A 19,305-nucleotide genomic window follows, 5' to 3' on the forward strand; every position below is an offset into this window, starting at 1 on the left:
TCCCCCTCCCCCTTTAATTGTTCCAACCCCAAATAATTAATATTTTAAACATTACTCAGACTCACTTCCCCTGGAACGGAAACCCTGGAGTATTTATTCCACAGAAGTCCAGAAGAATACAACAACACTAACATACAAATGTTGCTAAAAAGCGTTTACAAGGGTTCGTTGGCTACAGAAAGAGAAATTCAGCTTAGTAAGAATGAGTGGTTTTTAGTTTAATCAATATTTTAAAGAAACTAGTCGTTAGCCCGTGGAAAAATCCACGGGTTCGCCCGTCGCAGCTAAGCTACCATTTTGCGTGACAGACAGACGGACGGACGGACAGACGTGTACGGGTATTATAATATAGATAAACTCAACTATTGAGAAAAAGTTCACAAAAAAAAATCACTATCAAAGAATGTAAAAAAATGTCATAAATAAATTAAGAAAAATTATAAAATTGCTACTTAAATACTAAATTTACAATTCATCTTCGTCACTCTCCGGCGGAGATGATGGAGCGTTTTCTTCCAATAAGCTTCTCAACGCTTCTTTCTGCTGTTTACCACTGGTGAGAAATTTCACTTTGTCGCGATACATCAAATACGAATTACATAAAAACACGTTCGACAACAACAGGAAACCGATAATCACAGCACAGAATATCACCATGACATAATTACGACTGAAAAATAAAATAGCGAGGCTGCAATTCAACATGTACACAAGTGTTACTTCGCCCTCTCAGTCTCGAGCGTGAGTAACATGGTCAAAGGTTCTGGAGAATATTGTGTTACTTAGCATATGGATGGCAGGCTAATTATGTTTATTCGCGTGATTAATTGCTGACGTAAGCAAAAAATAGAAAAGTTGCAATATTTTGACTACTTTAGGGGCAGAAACTTTCGCGGGCATTAACTTTCGCGTGTTAAAAACAAAGCGGAGTATTTGACAAAAACTTTCCCGTTTGGCGATTTTTGAAACAAATTTCGCGGAAAAAACTTTCGCGAATGGGCAAAATTCAAGAAAAAAATTTATTCGTTAAATCACATCTAATGTCTTCACCGTAATCAAAAATGTACAAAATATACAAAGTTAGGCTAAGTAAATTCCCATTCTGAGTCAGTATCGTCGTCACTTTCTTGAATCTTGCACATAACACCTCAAATTCCTCAACTGTGACATCACAAATTGCTAAGAGATGGCTATCATCAGATTGTCCAACATCATTACTCAGCATCGGATCTATATCTTGGAAAGGATCAATCGATGGCATTTTGCTTGAACCGATTTCTAAGGCATCAAAAATACCAGCACTTTTCCATCCACTATCAATAATTTTCTTTTCCTTTCGGCGTGCTCATGTGGTTGTAGAATTCCACAATCCAACCGGCGTGAACAGGTTTAAGTTTGGACAACTGTAACCCTACTGTAACATCAATCTCAACACCATTATCTAGCTGCGCTTTTACTTGGTCTGAGCACCATTCGTTAAATTTACGTTTGAGAAATCGTTTGCAGAAACCATTGACCGTCAGATCAAGTGGCTACAGTCGTTACACCGCAAGCCCCCGCAAAAGGAAGAAAAAGTCTGCATCCACTAGCACTACTGTTTAAAATAATTGGGACATCCGAGAAATGCTCGCAGCTCCAAAGAAGAAAAAACAAGTGTTGTAGTTGTAGTTGACGACGAATAAAGTAGAAATGAATCATTACTTTTAAAAATTGCCCCGTTTTTATGATTTTTTTTATGGTGAAAAAACTTTCGCGTTTTTAAAAATATCCATGATTTCGCGTGAAAAAACTTTCGCGTTTTGATAATTTAGAATTTCCAAAGGCATAAACTTTCGCGAAAAAGACCAAAAAACGCGAAAAAATTTTAAATTAAAATATTTTACATTGGAAGGAGCAAAAAAATATTTTTTTAGAAACATACACGCCCTTCAGCATGAACATATATACCAAAAAAATATACGAAATATAAGAAAATAAACTAAATATGCGCATATCATGTATCATGCGTAAAATGGCGCATTTAGGCGTGGATTTTACGTGCGTACAAATTTTTTGATATTAAAAAATTAGTTTGACGTCATCAGTATCACCTTTGGTCAAAAAATAACAAACACAATAAAAAGAAGACGATATTGGTTCTCCTGATAAAAAATTATCACAACACAACGGTCCAATCTCCTAATGACCATATTTTGTCATTTTAAAATGGTTAGGCGAGCTTAAGACCTTTCTCTTGTGTGACTGAGTTGATGGATACGGCAAAAAGCGACAGAATCCGAACAATTTTCATGCAATGTGATTGGCTTGCCGGCCGAAATAACGTATTCTGATTGGTTTACAAAAAATTGACGACTTTGACCCATATTTAGGGCATTCGAAATGTAACACAGCATCAATAATCATTGGATTTTTTTGTAACCGATGCCGTGTAATTTGAATTTCCGACCAAACGAAAGCAATTAGGAGGGTTTTTTCGGACCAAACGAAAGCAATATATTATAGTATTCTTGTTATCTTAAACACTTGTAATATATAGCTAATAAAAGCATGCACCACCTAACTTTCATATGAAAAATCCTTTTTATACTTAATTTTTAATTTTCACGAAATAGGCCCAGAGCACACGTAGACTGATAATAACTTCCTGCAGATGTAAATAGCTTACTACTAGGATATATCATCTGAGGAATTTTAATATCAGTACAAGTCTGTGAATTTAGAAAAAATATATATAAATAATAATTCCTAACCAATTAGTCAAAGTGGCAACTTTATGTGGGTAGTATAAAAAAGCATACTTTTCGCTAATGGTAAAAGTCCAATAACTTGTGCAAAAATTAAAACAATGGCTTAAAACTTGATATGGTATAATTTTAGACCAGATCGATGAAAGAGAGCCCAATATACATTGACCTATCATTGTAGTTTTTAAGTTTTTTAATTTAGGCATTTTTGGGTACGCCGATAAGGCATTTTTTACAGCATATCTGTTCTAACACAAATACAAGTAAAAAACCATTAAAAGCAATTATTCTGATTGAAATAAGTCAGATAGGAATTGATAAAACTAGTTTAAGCCCAAATTTTTTAACCAGTCCAAAGAAGTTGTAAAGTACTGGAATGTTCAACTTAAATTATGTTGATACAAAAGCTTAATCATGATTACGACTACGGTTTAAGTGATAAAATTTTTGTTTGTCTTTTATTTATTATGTTATCAATTGAATAATATTTGAGCAAACGCATTTTGCAGAATAGGCAGTGACCAAGCAAAAGGGTGCATAAATGTTTTATTCTGTAGTGCTACATCCAACATGTTGTATAATACAGAAGTTAGTTTCGACAATTTACTTATTTCCTGGGATAATTATTTTAAGCTCTTAAAGTCACTGGAGATTTGTTTGTACAGCTACATGTCCTAGCTACATGTTGGTGACAATAAACTGGTTGACGTGCTGCAACATTTCATCATTAGGGTTTTTCCTTTTCCCTGAGGTATATATATAGTAAGAATTCTGTTTTACTTTCTTGCTAAGAAGAACATCAAGGTAAGTCATTTATGTATTCCATCTTACATATGATGATGACGCTTTTGTGCAATTAAACTGGTGTAACGCAATAGAATTTGTGGGGAATGAAGCTGTTTTTACTTGTACTATCAGGCTTGGTTTAGTTTGTTTTGGTAGACTAATTGCGGTAGCATGGTTTGTACTCTGAACACAGAAAATTTTTGCCACCCTTCGCCAAATACTTTAACTTCCCAGTGGTAAGAAAAATTATGCTGTGCCTTCAGACTGTACAGATACATCAAAAACCAAAAACTAAATTTCCTATTACCTCTACCTGTGGTGCAAAGCGCAAAGTTAAACCTGTATTTACATCATTAAATGCTAAAAATACTTATGCTCAAGCTCATATTCTGTTTTGTCTGCAAGGTGTTGATGAAGGATGTGATGATAATTTTAAAGCCAACCATTTTTGTAATTCTGGTTAAAACAATTCAGCTTCGCCTAGTTAAGCCTACTTTAGCATATAGCAGACTGTCCATGTCTGGAATAGCTAACATTACGTTATTAGCCATTTCCTAGACATGCTGACGAGCCCTGATATTTGGCGAAACAGTCTTAAAATATTTGAATTTAAACTGTCGTTTTTAATTTTCATACTTTTTTGAAACCCTTTAAAAGATGGTTTGTTATTTTCTTGTCCATTCAAAACTTTAGAGCAAAAAACGTCTCTAAATAAAGCTAATAATTTAGACATTATTTAGGCCGTTTATAATGCGTAGAGGCTTAAAATAGCAAAAGTTTCCGGGGTTGCGCCCAAAATCCGCCATGGGAGGCTTACAGCGCCCCCATGACCCCCAGTTGTTCTGGACGCAGCAAATTGCTGCGCTGTTTTTGCTTTGCAAAAAATGTGACTGACATGTTAAAAATGTTGGATCCGCACCTGAATTTGTTGTACTTGTAATTGTGATGATTATTATGGGTTGAAAGATTGGTATTTGCAAGGTATACTTTGTTTTATTTTGTATACATCAGAAGAAAAATATTAAGTGGAACCTTACTTTGAATTGTATTTCAAACTTTGCAGCGAATCTAAACGATTAACAATTATAAGAGATTATAAAAATAACTAGAAAATCATATAACTAAATTTCCCAGGATTAAATTTTGAGTATTACGCAAGGATTCGTAGGAGCCAATTTTCAAATTTTCACGAACTTCATCGATGTTTTAATATATAATTCGATAAAGTAACAAAAAATGGCATTGTGGGAGAATTAAGTTTAAAATTTACACACATGCTAATTTAGTTGTGTGAAATCTAAAAAATTACAAATCTGAAGTTTGAAAAATACTTTATTCTGGTGTCTATTGAATCCTCTCGAAATTTACTCCTCTTAAAATATCAGGACACAAACACAGGATGTAAGACAACTTACTGATTTCATTTTCTTCATCTTCATTATGTACACATAGGATTGTGCTAACCTTCTTTGGACAAAGTAGATTTGCATCAGCACTGTAAAACAACAAAATATGAAACACATATTAATTAACAGTTAAACAAGTCTGCAGCTTCAATCAATCTTCTAGGGGTATTACCATAGTACGTGGGGAATATAATCCATAAAATTTGACCTCTCATTCTCTCTTGTACTCTCTCTACCACCCCTCATTTACCACACACACACACACCACTCCACACGTACCTTCAATTATCTTTACTTGCCCATCCTTTAACTAGCTTTTATTGAAAATAAACGAAACGTTTGCGAATAAAGAAATACTGCAAACTTTTCAAAATTGGCTTTTTTCACACAAATTGTTTTAGATATGTGTCATAAAAAATATACGGACCTTCTGACCTTGACACACCAATCTCCTCCTCTCCCAACTACACAAGAAAATTTCTTAGCATGACAATGTGTCCTCTGCCCTTTGCCCAACCTGTGCCTGCCTTCACAGCTTTACATAGAGCCTCCTAAGTTTAACTATGCCCAAAAAAATAAAATTAGTAATATGCTATGTTTCACAAACCGAGTGACAATTTTATTACAAAAAATTGACTGATAGACTTGAATGACGAAATGTTTTTTTTTTGTTACCTAATTGTGGGAGAATACCAACTTTAATGTCTTGTGTATAATCGTGTGTTTATTTGTATAGACAGTTACCTTATCAGTAAAAAAAAGTCAGCAAAAAAATTAGTCAGCAAAAATAAAAAGTCGGCAAAAATATTTGTAATTTGGACAAAATTAAGTCACTTTTTGCCGACTAAATTTTTGAATTTAGTCACTTTTTGCCGACTAAATTTTAGAATTTAGTTACTTTTTGCCGACGAATTTCCGGACAAAAATGATAAGGAAAGTTTAGTTTTTAAATTTCAATAAAAAAAAAAACAGCAACAAAAATGGTTATATAAAAAGATTAAGTTTAGTCAATTTTAAGAATACTTAAAAAAAATTAAAAATTAAAAAAGAATAATAAGAATAATAAGAATAATTGCATACAATAAATAATAAAAAGTAGCAACAAGGAAGAAAAAAGGCAAAAAAGGTGGTCGGAAAAAAAAGTTTAATCCATAAAAAATTAGCAAAAAAGAGGGGGGAAATCGATTTTATTTACGTCCCTGGAGGCTTTATCTTTATTTTCTTTAAAGTTATAAGAACAGAAGAATGCTCTTACCACGGGTTACTTGGATAATTAATGATTGCTGATTGATACACAAATGTGGCTGATCCACCACCGTCAAAATTGATAGCATTAATAACTCCAACGGACTGTAAATAAGTTGCAGCCTCCCACAAATTAACGCTAGAATATGGACAGATGACAAAAAAAATTATATACTCAAAGATTTTATCGATGTTTAAGTTTAAAAAAGAAAAGTTTCTTAAAAAAACATGAATTTTCTGACTTATTCGAGCGTAAATGTCACTTAGAAAATGAACTGCATTGATTTCAATAAACAAAAAAAAAATTTGGTGAGAAAAAAGCTTATACCCTCTTTCATCTGTTTTACCATCAAATTGAACAAGATGCACATGGCCAAGCTTATCATATCCTATTAACGTTCGTGCTGATTTTACACCAAAAAATCTTTTTAAACTTCCTGTTGTTTCTAAATTCTTGCATTCAGCTTTCTCACTTTGGTTTAAATATATTTCACCTTTTCTTATAACCCAACCTACTCCTGATATCAGCTGAACAAAGGGGTTTGTTTTGTCTAAAACTTCTTCTTCTGATAAATACCCTATTACTACAGTACCATCTTTACGTATTCCAAAGTTCGCATTTTGCACACCATCTGCATCTTGCACCAATCTACCATTACTTATAATATTTCCAAGACAAGCTCCTTTCTTTTGTCCATCTATACCAAAGAAGCCGGCATTGGTAGCAATTATACAATTTCGTTGTTGTGCGGAATCTGTTACATAGCTAAGTGTTTGTTTCGAACAAGAACCGGGTTGCAATGGTTCTAATACTGAGATCATGTTTAAAGGATCTCTAACTATAGTGTGATGGCCATACTGCATATGGTAATTGATATAATTAAGTTCGTATGTTCGAGATATATTCTTTGGTTTCATAAACTCTTTTGTTAGGTTACCATGTTTTTTTTCTTGACAATCTCGAACATAACGATGTGTTCTTTTTCTGTCAGTGTGTTCAGTATGTGGGTAAGGAATTAGGTCATCAGATGTGACACAGATATTTGAGGTAAGTTGTAGACAGAGTGTAAGTAAGGACCACCATTTTGACATTCTTGTATTGCAACGATTTTTACCTTAATCTAAGAAGAAAAGATGTTTACAAACGTTTTCTACCATTTATTGCCGGCATTTTCTTGATTAAATAAATATTATACGAAACATAGGCGTCAAAAGCTATACACCACGAAAACATGCATCCTGCTTTAAAAAAATCCATGTAACTCACGTCTTATCATAAAAATAAATACATTGTTTTAATGTCGTGAAAATCTAGGCATCATTAAACCAATGCAAATGGCCAATACTTTACTATTTTGACATTAACACAATATTTTATTAAAATTCAAAGTAGAACAATGATGATAATATGGAAGACATAATAAATGTTGGTAACGTTAAAAAAAGGCTAGCCATAATTTTTTTTCATCATTTTTTTGCAATTTACCATTCAACAAAATTCCAAGTGGCAAGTTATTATTTTACGATAACTTGGATTTATTAGCCCAGCTGTATTAACTCTAATGTCCAATAAAACACCCTGCTTGGCGTTTTTTAAAAATGTTGAATTTTTTTATCCTAGGCTTTTAATTGGGTAGGAGTGATTGTTTTGAAGTGTTGTTTAGTTTAGATGACGTATGTTGAGTGAATCTCTGATATTTCTTTTAAGAATTATGAGTCCTAAAAATTTAACGAATCATAGAAGATTTGGTGTGAAACTGATCTTGTGATGTAGAATGAGGTACGTGGTGAAATGTGATCTAGAAAGTGGTGAATATAAGCGATAAAAATGTAAAATACCCATATTCAAATAATTAAAAAGAGCGGTTACTAAATACAGGTTTTAAGCCTAATTTTAGATTCACCCCTTTTATTTATCTATTTTTAGCAGTATAGAGAGTGTAATCCAGCATTCTCAGTAGCTGTTAAACGGCTATAACCCAATTGAAATTTATCACAAATTTACCAATTTATTAGAGGAGCTATATATATTCATTACAAAAATACAGGACTTATAGCTCATTTCATGCATGTTGTAAAGAAATAAGATTTCATTAATACATAAAAACACCTTAATGAAATTCCCATTTAGGATTTAACAGCCTTTATATTACATTTCTGGATTGTACCCTGATACTGAGCATGGGCCATTATTTGAGCCTGAGCCATTGCCCCCTACCAAAGATCATCTTTGATAATAGTACCAAGTCTAGCCTTGGTTGAAAATCGTGATAATTAAATGAAATGAAATATTTCAACACCTATATTGCATAACGTCCAGCCATTTTATTTGGATGACGTGAATCATAACATATATCATACAATTGTAAAAACAGCAATAAAAATGATTCAATATATAAAAAGTAAAAATCACCTTTAAATATATAATAAATTTATTTAAAAACTATCCAGTTATATAATTCAAAATATTTCATAAAATTTAATTTGCATAGAATTATAACTTAATCAATACCTACCCTAAGAATTAATAATTTTATTTGCAACAACAAAATAAAAACAAACAATGCTAGAAAAAAGTTATTCTTCAACAGCAATTTTTATGACCACATTGGTTTACCTTCACTATTAACATATGAAGTGGTGACGTCTTGGAGACATAAGAAAAGGAACACCAAATGCCTTCAGTGCTATATATGTGAAGAAGACCTTTAGCAAATTTTTATTTGCAGAGCTTATTTTTTGTGGATTAGGCCCAAATTTTGCAGACTTAGCCACAAAATTTTAGGAATCAGTCAACCGTAAAATATTTTATATTTTCTACAAAGCAATTTCTACTATAATTTTTTTTAATTCTTCGTATTTTCAGAAGGAACAAAGCCATTATTGGCTCATATAAAGTTACATTAATTTCTGAAAGCTATATTAGGCACAATACTGATTTTGCCTTTACTAAAATTACTAGCTTTGTCATCATCCACATAAATATATTGTGCAAGTGAAGCATTTCGGAACCACTTCATCCACAAAAATAAGTTCTGCAAAAAATTCGTACCCTGCAATGCGTCTAATAGGCAGCACATTGATAACTATGGCTACGATATTAAAATTTTTGTCCACTCAGCAAAAACAAATTTGTTCAGAATTGAAGGCTCTTACATTATATCCTCATATTAGATGCTTTAGCTTGTGACAAAATAGATACAAATGCTGTGGAGTTTATATATGATGACAAATTTTCACATTGTTTACTTACCAACATCGCTTAGAGTAGAGCTATTCGATATAATTAACTGAAAATAAACACCTGTTTGTTACCACAACATAAAAAACAACACAACATCAATGCTCATAACAATAGTACTGTATGAAAAACTAGCCGATGACGAGGAAGATTTGTCTATAAGAGAGAATATTAGTCTTAGTCTGACGTGACATTTGTTACTTTATTTGTAAATCTTTGTGTAAATTAATTTTTACGCTGTAAAAGAATCTATTTTGTGCATACTAATTTTCACGCAATAGCAATATGAGTGTATTTTTTGAGTTCAGTTTTATGCATGTGGAAAGTCTTTCAAAGAACAAGAAAAAAGAGTAAGATTATGGCTTCAGAGAAAGTATATATGGGTTTAAATTATCTCTATAACCAGTGTTGTTTCTTGAATACAAGTAACATGGGTATTAATTTTCATGCAAAACATTTTACACATAATTTCTGTAACAATATTCCAGCATTAAGAATTTTTTTGCACAAATGCATGAAAATTAGTATAAGGTAGTAAAAAATTATATAAAAAAAATAAATTCACCTGTTCTTTCACCTTCATGTATACAAATGATAGTGCTCACTTTTCTTGCACACAACATAGAAGGTTCATCTTCATCACTACAATAAGAGAAATAATAAAAAAAAACCATAGAAATAAATATTAATTTGCAGGGGATAACATTAAATTTGGGAAATTCTGAACCATTTTTTTTCTCTCTTTCTCTAGCTCCTTTCGTTCTCAAGATATTCATGTTTAAAGATTTTGATGTTTAATCTGCGTATATATTATCATATTGCCTGCAAATAAATTGTTGATATTTTGTAATTTTAAGATATTTTAAGATTACAATAGTATGTCCATTGATATTAAATTTTCATTTTAATTATTCCTACAGAAACTTTAACACATTAAACAGTAATATGACCCAATTTTTCTGAATATAAAGCTAACAGTGTAAATCAAAACAATAAGGTAAGCTGCTGTCTAAAATCAAACATTTTTAAACAGAACATTACCACAAATCACTTGGATAGTTGATGACGGTTGAGTTTGCCGTGTAAGTAGCTGACCCACCACCATCAAAATTTATTGCATTGATGACTCCTGCAGACTTGAGGTACGAAGCTGCTTCATAAAGACTCACACTTCAAAACAAGAAAGTAAAAACAAGTTTTTATATAACCTTCATTATCAAATAAAAAAAATATCCTCCTACCCTCTTTCATGTGTTTTACCATCAAATTGAATGAGATGCACATGACCAAGTTTATCGTAGCCTAGCAGAGTACGTGCAGCTTTCACAGTAAAAAAGAAGCGCAAAGTACCAGTTGTCTGTGTATCTCTGCATTCCGCTTTTTCACTTTGGTTTAAATATATTTCACCATTTCTTATAACCCAACCCACTCCTGATACCAGTTGAACAAAGGGGTTTGTTTTGTCTAAAACTTCTTCTTCTGATAAATACCCTATTACTACAGTACCATCTTTTCGTATTCCAAAGTTAGCATTTTGCACACCGTCTGCATCTTGCACCAATCTACCATTACTTATAATATTTCCAAGACAAGCTCCTTTCTTTCTTCCATCTATACCAAAGAAGCCAGCATTGGTAGCAATTATACAATTTCGTTGTTGTGCAGAATCTGTTACATAACTAAGTGTTTTTGTTGAACAAGAACCAGGTTTCATAGGTTCTAATACTGAGATCATGTTTAAAGGATCTCTAACTATAGTGTGATGGCCATACTGAAGGGTGCTTGTACGATATTTGATATAAAAAAGCTTAAATGTTTTGGATATATTCTTTGGTTTCATAAACTCTTTTGTTAGGTTACCATGTTTTTTTTCTTGACAATCTCGAACATAACGATGCGTTCTTTTTCTGTCTGTGTGTTCAGCATGTGGGTAGGGGATTAGGTTGTCGGGTACAATCACCAGAAAAATCAGTTTTACTTGCATTAGAAGTAACATCAAAAACACTTTTGACATTTTCAGATGATTATACTGAAATTGAATTAGCATGTATATGCACATTTGCATATAGTAATATATAAACCTTACACATATGTAATATGCATAGAAAATCAAAAACTAGTCAGTGAAATCCACAAGTTTGCCCATTCTTTTTATACCGCATTATGTGCGTCTCGCTACTCAGGGTACTATTTTGCATGACAGACAGGCGTATACAGGTATTATAATATAGATACTTAGTAAGTAAATTAAAAAACTTAATCACTGAAAGTGACGGACCTGTACACATTTTATTATAAAGCAATATCTAAATATCCTGAATCAAATCTTAGCCATAGATAAGGTTTTTATATTGTTGTTTTTTAAATAATAAAAATGATCAGAGTGCTACAATATGCAATATTAATTGTAGAAACTGACTTTAAACACTGCGATATATGGAAGATACTATATCTGTTTTGAACCAAAATGCTTAAATATGAAAAAAGAAGGTATTTTATACTTTTAAAATTAATTTAATAAAGAACTCGTTACCAGTTCCTTGCAATCAAACTGACTTGACTTAAAAACAACATGTAAACTTTAAAGTCATAATCCATTATATGCTGTGCTTTCAACTTTACAATATAAAAATAGACAAAATCATTTCTTTACTATTTTGAATATCACCTAACTGATAAAAAAGAATTTAAAACAATTTTCTATGAAATTAACACCAAATATGTGTACAGAGTTACATTAATACAGCACATGAAAAAACAAAGTTTTTGACTTTTAAAAAAATATTTTAGATACAATTTACTCTAAAGGACTAAGTAAACTTTATTACCTTTATTGGGGCGTTTGTTAGAAAAGGAGGGAAACGGTTAAAATGGAGTCGTTTACTACATACATTTTCATTTCATGCGTTTTCACAAAATTAGGAGAAGTAAAAGAAGAGGCTGTTTAACAAAACATTGCAGTAAAAAAGTCCTTTTGAAGAAATTTGAAGAAATGAATTTTGAAGAAATGTTATTGTAGGTTATCATAGGCATATTTAAAAGTAAATATTTCAGTGTGAATTTTTTTTATGAAAATTGTAAAAATAAATTTAAAATTCATTATTACAAGCTAAATTATTATATAAATATATAACATAAAAATACATAACATAGAAATAAATAACGCTCCATTAAACATTGAAGATTACAAAAAATATAAAATTGATGATACAAAATTGCTCTTTAAAAAAATAATATATATTATATAAAAGTTTTATTGAAATTCAATACATGCACCACTGTCAACCACCTCCCGTTCCCCCCCCCCAAAAAAAAAATATCCTGCAACTGAAAATCACCACAAAGTTTTAGTGTTTTATAGTGTCACTGAGCAGCAAGACAACCCTAAAAAACGTAAAAAAATAGACAAAGTATTATAAAATACTTTTAATAATCACTTTCGTTTTCAGTTGATGATAATGCTCTTCGACTTCGTAGGTAATGTCGTAGTTGGTCTTTTTCTTTTGAAGAATTAACTAAACTTTTGTAGCGGGAGTAATAAAGAAAAGCAAGATTACACGTGAAGATGTTTAGGACCAGCAACACACCAATTGTAACGGTTAGACCAATTATAAATTTATAATTTTTCCTGTAAAACAAAAAATTTACTTATAAATTAAGGCCGGCTTCCAATTAGCCCGCTTGGCCCGAGCAGATGGAGCGAACGCAGCGCAACAAGCAGGAAAGCAAAGTCCAATACATTTAGGCAAGAATTTAAGCTTGTAAACAAACATGGTCGCTTTTAATCGAAGGAAATGACTTTTAATTATCATTATCGGCAGTTATATAAAGAACACAAACAAAAGGGAGAATTTCATCATTTGGTACGAGAGGCTCTTTGACCACGAAATATTCTTTAAAATGTTTAGAATGCTTCCTTACAAATTTAAGGAACTTTTACGGTTAGTTGGCCCAAGCCTGGTGAAAACATCTAGACGTGAGTCAATACAACCAAAAGAAAGATTAGCTGTCACCTTCTGCTACCTAGTTACTGGTGATGCTTTTACTACAATTTCTGCTAGTTACAGAATGAGTGACGTATCAGTTGGCCGAATAGTCAAGGAAACATCAGAAGTAATCTGGCAACGGTTGACAGAAGAAGGATTAATGAAATGTCCTTCTACCCAACATGAATGGAAAAAAATAGCGACAGAGTTTAAACACTTGTGGAAATTGTTTAGGTGCTATTGATGGAAAACATGTGACAATACAGTGCCCACTACGAGGCGGTTCAATGTTTTACAATTATAAAAAGTTCCACAGTATTGTTCATATGGCAGTGTCGATGCCATGTATCAATTTACCATGGTAGATGTTGGAGATTATGGCACACTTAGTGATGGAAGTGTTTTCCTTAACAGTAACTTAGGTTTTTTAATCTGCAACGATCATTTAGATGTGCCTCAGCCAAGATTGCTACAAGGAACAGACAAACACTTCCCTTATGTGTTTGTAGGAGACGAAGCGTTCCCTTTCGGGTGAATTGTCGGGTTAAGAGGTTACATACATTTCTGACTGCATTTCTGGAGTGACGTCAACACTTTGTTTGGTGGACGACATGGAGTTTGGAGCAGATACGTTACTACATGTCGGTCTATTTATTATTGTATCCTTTAAAAACAATAACTTGTTATACAATTTACACTTTGGTGTATTTGAAGAACCTCTTCCGCTTCGATAAGAGTCATTTATTCGTTTTAAGCATCTAGTTATGCCATTCCGCAAGTTTTTCCGCCTTCGTTTGAGGTCATCAACTATAAAGATAGAAGTAAATAATTAATATATATTTCTCATTATAGCTATAGCCTTAAATGAGGCATCAGCTAAAAGCTAGCTAGCTTAACTTAAACCAATGTGTGTATGTAGCTATTAGCTGCTAGGGCATAAGCAAGGGAAATTAAAGGTTAGTCAGTTTGCTGAGGTATATCATATTAGCCAATATCTAATAAACCATGCCTTCGTGACTACAAATAAGGAGCTTACCATTTTTGTGAAGTCTTGAAGAAATTTCCTTCCATGCCTGATTCTTAAGGTCTTCGTAACCTCGACATGAAGTACGCACAATATCCTCATTTGTTTTATTTCTTCTACAAGAAGTTCATCATCTATTTCGTCATCATCATCAAAGCTAGGCAAGTCATTATTGTTGAATTGACTGATTTGACTTGCATCTGTATACAAAACCTCTGAGTTAAATTCCACCATTTTTTATTAGTTTTGAAATGCTGCTGGGGCATGAATGAAATATATTTGATTGATTGACTGAACTTTCTGTGTGTTCTGATTGGTCAAAATAAACTTATTGCACAAGAGTTCGCTACGTCTGCAAAGAAAGTTGAATACATTTCAATTTCGTTGGCGGACCAAGGAAGTCCTCCGGCGGATCGCATGAATTTATTCTGAGCTTGCGCGCCGTAGTTCGCTCCGTCTGCTCTGGTCAGGCAGGCTAATTGGAAGCCGGCCTTTAGTGTGGTATACTTGGAATAATGAAAATCAATATGTAAAAATTTTTAACAACAATTGGACACACTTACCATGATGAAGAAAACTCAAGAACTAAAAAGAAAAAAATTAATAAAGAGATTGTCTAAACACAAGAAAGGAAATTTTGCCTTTGGTCTTTGGATGGATTCTCTGAGGAGAAATTCAGATTGAAGGAAATCCTCCTAAAACTTTATTACTAAGTTGATTGAACGTTTTATTGTTTAACTATTATTATAAATTTCTTTTACGTTTGGGTAAACACAGCACAAAAATTAATACCATTTTTGTCACATTCTATTCCAAACCAACCAGCTTGACATCTGCATCTTCCTTTTCCACACACACCATTGTTGGAGCAATTGTTGGAGCATTTGTCACTTTCGTGGATGCATAAAACTGTTGTCACATTAGCTGGACAGAGAGACTCAGTTCCATCCTTAAAGCTATATTAATGCGTAAAGTATAATTTAAATAAAGTATAATTGAAATAACAGCATAAAAAAAAATTGTAGTAAAAATTATGGAGGAAAAACCTGATTGACAACAAAACCCACAAAAAGGTGTTAGGAAATGTAGGAAAAACATTTCACAATTTCTTAAGAGACCAAATTCCATCAGAAATTTTAATTTTGCTAAGTTTTTTAATAGCTCTAAGAGACAATGGAATAGATAAAAATTATAAAATAATAAAAGGTGAACCCAATTATTTGTTCTACAGTCCCAATCACAAGTAACTATACACAAGTATTAAACTACGGGTACGAGTAAGTTCTTCTGTGGGTATTCCACGAGTACGCGACGAGTAAAACGATAAAAAAAAAACGATATTCATATGCTGTACTACAAGTTTTTCTGTATATTCTTTATTATCAATAGCTAAACACACAATATAACTTTTTATTGATTAGTTTCTCCTAGAAAAAAAAATTTCTTAAGATACTTGTTACTACATGTTTCGCATTTTGAATAAAATTATGAAAGCCAACCGTCCGAAACATTACACTTTTAAAATCCATCAATTTGCTATTCACACCTTTTGAATACCGTAGATAACACAAGTGAAGACGCAGATCCTTGATACACATTATTTTTGAAAAAAAAAATGTTTATATAAGAACATAAAGCTCCATAGAAAAAAAATTAGTGCTGAAATGCTCCTTTAAACTTTTAAAATGGCGAAATGCTGATAGGTTAATTCGTGATAACCCGTTTTAAAGTAATAAGTAGGGCCTGATACTCAAAATTTGGTGCATATCGTTATCACTGGATCTAAGACTCCCTTTCAGGCACGTTTTTCCATTTGGTTACTTAGATAACAATAGAATTAAATGCGATTGGCTTAATTTAGTTCCCTGGGTTCATTGTTTATATCGTGTTTGCAAAGAAAAAAAACATTAAGTTTTAATAAAGCAAAAAACATTTAGCTAGGAGAAAAAAGCATTTAGTTAGCAGATGTAGTTAATTAGCAAAGGGTTTCCTCGTCGGTGAGAAATTGAATGCAAAGTTATAAAAAGCCATTACAGAAAAGTATACATTTTTATGTGAACTAAAGAGAATTTGTCGCAACATAAAAAATTAAAGTAAAATAAAATGTTGTTTCTTACGACGCGTATACGAATTTTTTTATCTTATACTCACACACGTACTCACAAATCATTCACTTATTGTACTCGCATGCGCAAGAGCCTATACTCGAGTAGTATACTCGCCGATTACTCGTACTCGTCTTGCACTGTACTCGGCATTTAAAGTGCCCGTACTTGTGTATAGTTACTCCCGATCGGTACTGTATAGGATATGAAAATACTATTCTTGGTTGGTTGATCCGACTAAATATAGGATTGGATTTTTTTTCTGTGCATACGATCTAAAACATTTAAAATTGTGAAGCAGAATGATATGAAATAACAAAATACTTTTAACCCTGTACACCACACATAGGATTCTTTTACACCATAGGCAACAGCACTATTTAATACAAACGTCCTTTACGCTCTGATAATGTCAATGCCCTTGATAAAGTTTATCCCACAAAAATTTGATTTACCTAAGAAAATATTTGTATCATAGCTAGACTACCTATAGACCAGCTGCGCTTTACAGTGCTTGCTTGGGTTTTTATTTCTTGAATTAAGTTTTGAAGATGTTCAATCTCCTTAAGATGCGTTGTTTTTTGGGGGGTTGTAAACAAAAACATCAGCCACAATTTTCTAGCCTTAATCTCAAGAACGTTTGCCTCTTTTTGGAATGGCATGGAATGAGATTCACAATTTCCAGTAGGACAATCATTAATGCTGATATGTGGAAATTAACCGGGATGGCAAAGTAAGACGCTTATGTTTTGGTGTTTAAATAGGACTATTAGAAACTACTACTGTGTGGGAACCGAAAATTGTCTTCTGAAGCACAGATGGTCAGGAAAAAAGTATTCTTGTTCTGTATAAAAAAAACCTACCAGATGTTTGAAGGGTAATTTACAACAGACCCATTAGTAATAAAGGTTGAAGCTCCACCACCATCCAAATTGATAGCATTGGTTATACCAAATGATTGCAACAAAGAGGCAGCATCGTGCAAATTTATTCTAAATAATATAAATATAAAAATTTTAGCTTTATAAATATAAATAAAAAATTATATCTTTATTTCCAAATTCTTAGAGGAAAGATAACCCATAAATAACAGGTTTTGGATGATAATAATTTTAGTACACACTACTGCACTAACCCCGAATCACTGGTTTTCCCATCAACTTGAATAATATGAACACATCCTTCCTCGTCAAAACCAACAAATGATCTTGCAGATTTCGTATTAGCAAACTGAGATAAACTGTCACTTGAGCATTGCTGTAATTTTAAACTTTCATTGACATAGTTTTCGCCATTTCTTAAAATCCAACCAATACCAGAAACCAGTTGGATGAATGGGTTTTTTAAAGTTAGAAGTCTTTGAGGGATATATCCCACTGCAATGCTACCATCTTTTTTCACACCAAAGTTAACAGCTTTTACTAATAATGAGTTTGTTTTTTGCACTAAATGCCCATCACTTACAACATTACCATAGCAACCTAATGTTTCAGGATGGGCAAAACCTCCATTAATAGCCACAACACATTTTCTTTGTTTCGCTGTTTCAAGAACGGTGGCTTTTACTTTGTCTCTACATCCACCTGGTCTTAATGGTTCCAAAACAGAAAACATATTTTTTGCATCGTAAACAATAGCTTGATGACCATATATTTTTTGGTTGTTGATTTTTTTATAAAAGGTGTGCACAAAATGTTTCTGATAAGTTTTTTTCGGTTTAACAATACTAAAACTTTTGACACTTTGTCTGTTTTTCCTATTCGTGTCTATAGTTTCTTTCTGTTCAAAAGGTGATAGCTGATCAACTTGTTGAAACATACAAAAGCATTTGCAAATGTACAACATGCTGACAAGAATACATACGAAATAAGTACTGTTCATTATATAAATGATACATTTCCCTGTGTTAATTCTCACCTCATTGGTTCAGCTTTTTATTTATAATACTAAGACAAAAAGAACAGATTCATACATTGACTTTTAGTTTAAAGATGAAATGTAGCCTATTTACATGATTATAGTGAAGTTGGTTTTTTATCATTACAAAATAAAGTCACTCACATTCACCTACTATTTGTTAAACATGCTTTGGTTTACTTAAAATAGGGTTGCATGAAGAAGTGAAATTAATTAAGAAAAGAGATTGTCACAAACATTGCACCTGGTCACAAATTGAAAAATTAAAGGAATGCAGTAATAAAAAATATTATAGATATAAAAGAATGTAAAACATAAATAAAAACTATTTTGGAATTAACGTTTTCTCACAGTAAAAGTGAACTTGTAAAAGTTAAATTCTCTTGCATGTCTGTAAAAAATATTTTGGTACTTTTTTAAGCAGTTACTACGCATCAGTGAAAAGCAGATATTTTGAGAGCTGATACTAACATGGAAAAATATACTTTAATCAGGAAAAACATTTGGGATAAACTTTTGCAAATCTAAATATTTCACGACTAAAATTGGTAAACTTTTACGGTCTGAGATTAAATTTTTTTGAATTGTTCCCTGAAAAAAAAAAAAGATTCTGTTTGGTGTCAAACAATTTTTTTTACAGAAGTTAAACATTATATCTTTGCAACAGTTTTTAAAACAGAAAAAAATATTTCCAGAGATTGTTGTTACTTTTTTAGTATGGGAACGTTTGAAGCATCATCACTTTGTTTTTATAAACAGGACTTTCACATGTAAGAATACTCATGAACAGATACATGTAAGAACATCGATAAACAAATAATTCAAACAATAGGTATATTTGTGCATTTTTT

At 32.2% G+C, this 19,305-nt stretch overlaps 2 protein-coding genes across 4 annotated transcripts; both read right to left on the minus strand.

Annotated features, from left to right (window-relative positions):
* Positions 1 to 399: 399 nt before the first annotated feature.
* LOC130613650 (N-acetylglucosamine-1-phosphodiester alpha-N-acetylglucosaminidase-like) lies at positions 400 to 12,296 on the minus strand. Of its 3 annotated transcripts, XM_057434962.1 has the most exons (7): positions 10,464 to 10,657; positions 9,988 to 10,064; positions 6,510 to 7,302; positions 6,192 to 6,320; positions 4,946 to 5,025; positions 4,568 to 4,598; positions 400 to 670 (listed from the first exon to the last, which is right to left on the minus strand). In XM_057434962.1, the coding sequence occupies exons 3-7, from the start codon at positions 7,271 to 7,273 to the stop codon at positions 466 to 468; spliced, it is 1,209 nt and encodes a 402-aa protein (XP_057290945.1). In that variant the 5' UTR covers positions 7,274 to 7,302; positions 9,988 to 10,064; positions 10,464 to 10,657; the 3' UTR covers positions 400 to 465. The 3 variants fall into 3 exon arrangements, with proteins under 3 accessions (XP_057290945.1, XP_057290947.1, XP_057290946.1); XM_057434964.1 differs by lacking the exons at positions 400 to 670; positions 4,568 to 4,598; positions 4,946 to 5,025; positions 6,192 to 6,320 and adding an exon at positions 10,664 to 12,296 and having other exon boundaries at positions 7,177 to 7,302; positions 10,464 to 10,592; XM_057434963.1 differs by lacking the exons at positions 400 to 670; positions 4,568 to 4,598; positions 4,946 to 5,025; positions 6,192 to 6,320; positions 6,510 to 7,302 and adding exons at positions 7,861 to 9,578; positions 10,664 to 12,292 and having other exon boundaries at positions 10,464 to 10,592.
* A 131-nt stretch (positions 12,297 to 12,427) lies between these two features.
* Positions 12,428 to 18,506, minus strand: LOC130613649 (N-acetylglucosamine-1-phosphodiester alpha-N-acetylglucosaminidase-like). The gene is made up of 5 exons (XM_057434961.1): positions 17,673 to 18,506; positions 17,401 to 17,529; positions 15,225 to 15,388; positions 14,996 to 15,017; positions 12,428 to 13,050 (listed from the first exon to the last, which is right to left on the minus strand). The coding sequence occupies exons 1-5, from the start codon at positions 18,416 to 18,418 to the stop codon at positions 12,849 to 12,851; spliced, it is 1,263 nt and encodes a 420-aa protein (XP_057290944.1). The 5' UTR covers positions 18,419 to 18,506; the 3' UTR covers positions 12,428 to 12,848.
* Between the last annotated feature and the right edge of the window lie 799 nt (positions 18,507 to 19,305).

The sequence above is a fragment of the Hydractinia symbiolongicarpus genome, chromosome 11 (assembly GCF_029227915.1).
Source record: "Hydractinia symbiolongicarpus strain clone_291-10 chromosome 11, HSymV2.1, whole genome shotgun sequence".
NCBI lineage: Eukaryota > Metazoa > Cnidaria > Hydrozoa > Anthoathecata > Hydractiniidae > Hydractinia > Hydractinia symbiolongicarpus.

Coding starts and splice junctions, on each gene's coding strand:
- LOC130613650 (XM_057434962.1), bottom strand. CDS start 7,273: ATGTCAAAATGGTGGTCCTTACTTACACTCTGTCTACAACTTACCTCA. Junction 4,599..4,945: donor AGATGAAGAAAATGAAATCA/GTAAGTTGTCTT, acceptor TTAATCGTTTAG/ATTCGCTGCAAAGTTTGAAA. Junction 671..4,567: donor AGTTTGAAATACAATTCAAA/GTAAGGTTCCAC, acceptor TTTATTTTTCAG/TCGTAATTATGTCATGGTGA.
- LOC130613649 (XM_057434961.1), bottom strand. CDS start 18,418: ATGAACAGTACTTATTTCGTATGTATTCTTGTCAGCATGTTGTACATT. Junction 15,389..17,400: donor AATTACCCTTCAAACATCTG/GTAGGTTTTTTT, acceptor GCATTAATATAG/CTTTAAGGATGGAACTGAGT. Junction 13,051..14,995: donor CTTGAGTTTTCTTCATCATG/GTAAGTGTGTCC, acceptor TTTGTTTTACAG/GAAAAATTATAAATTTATAA.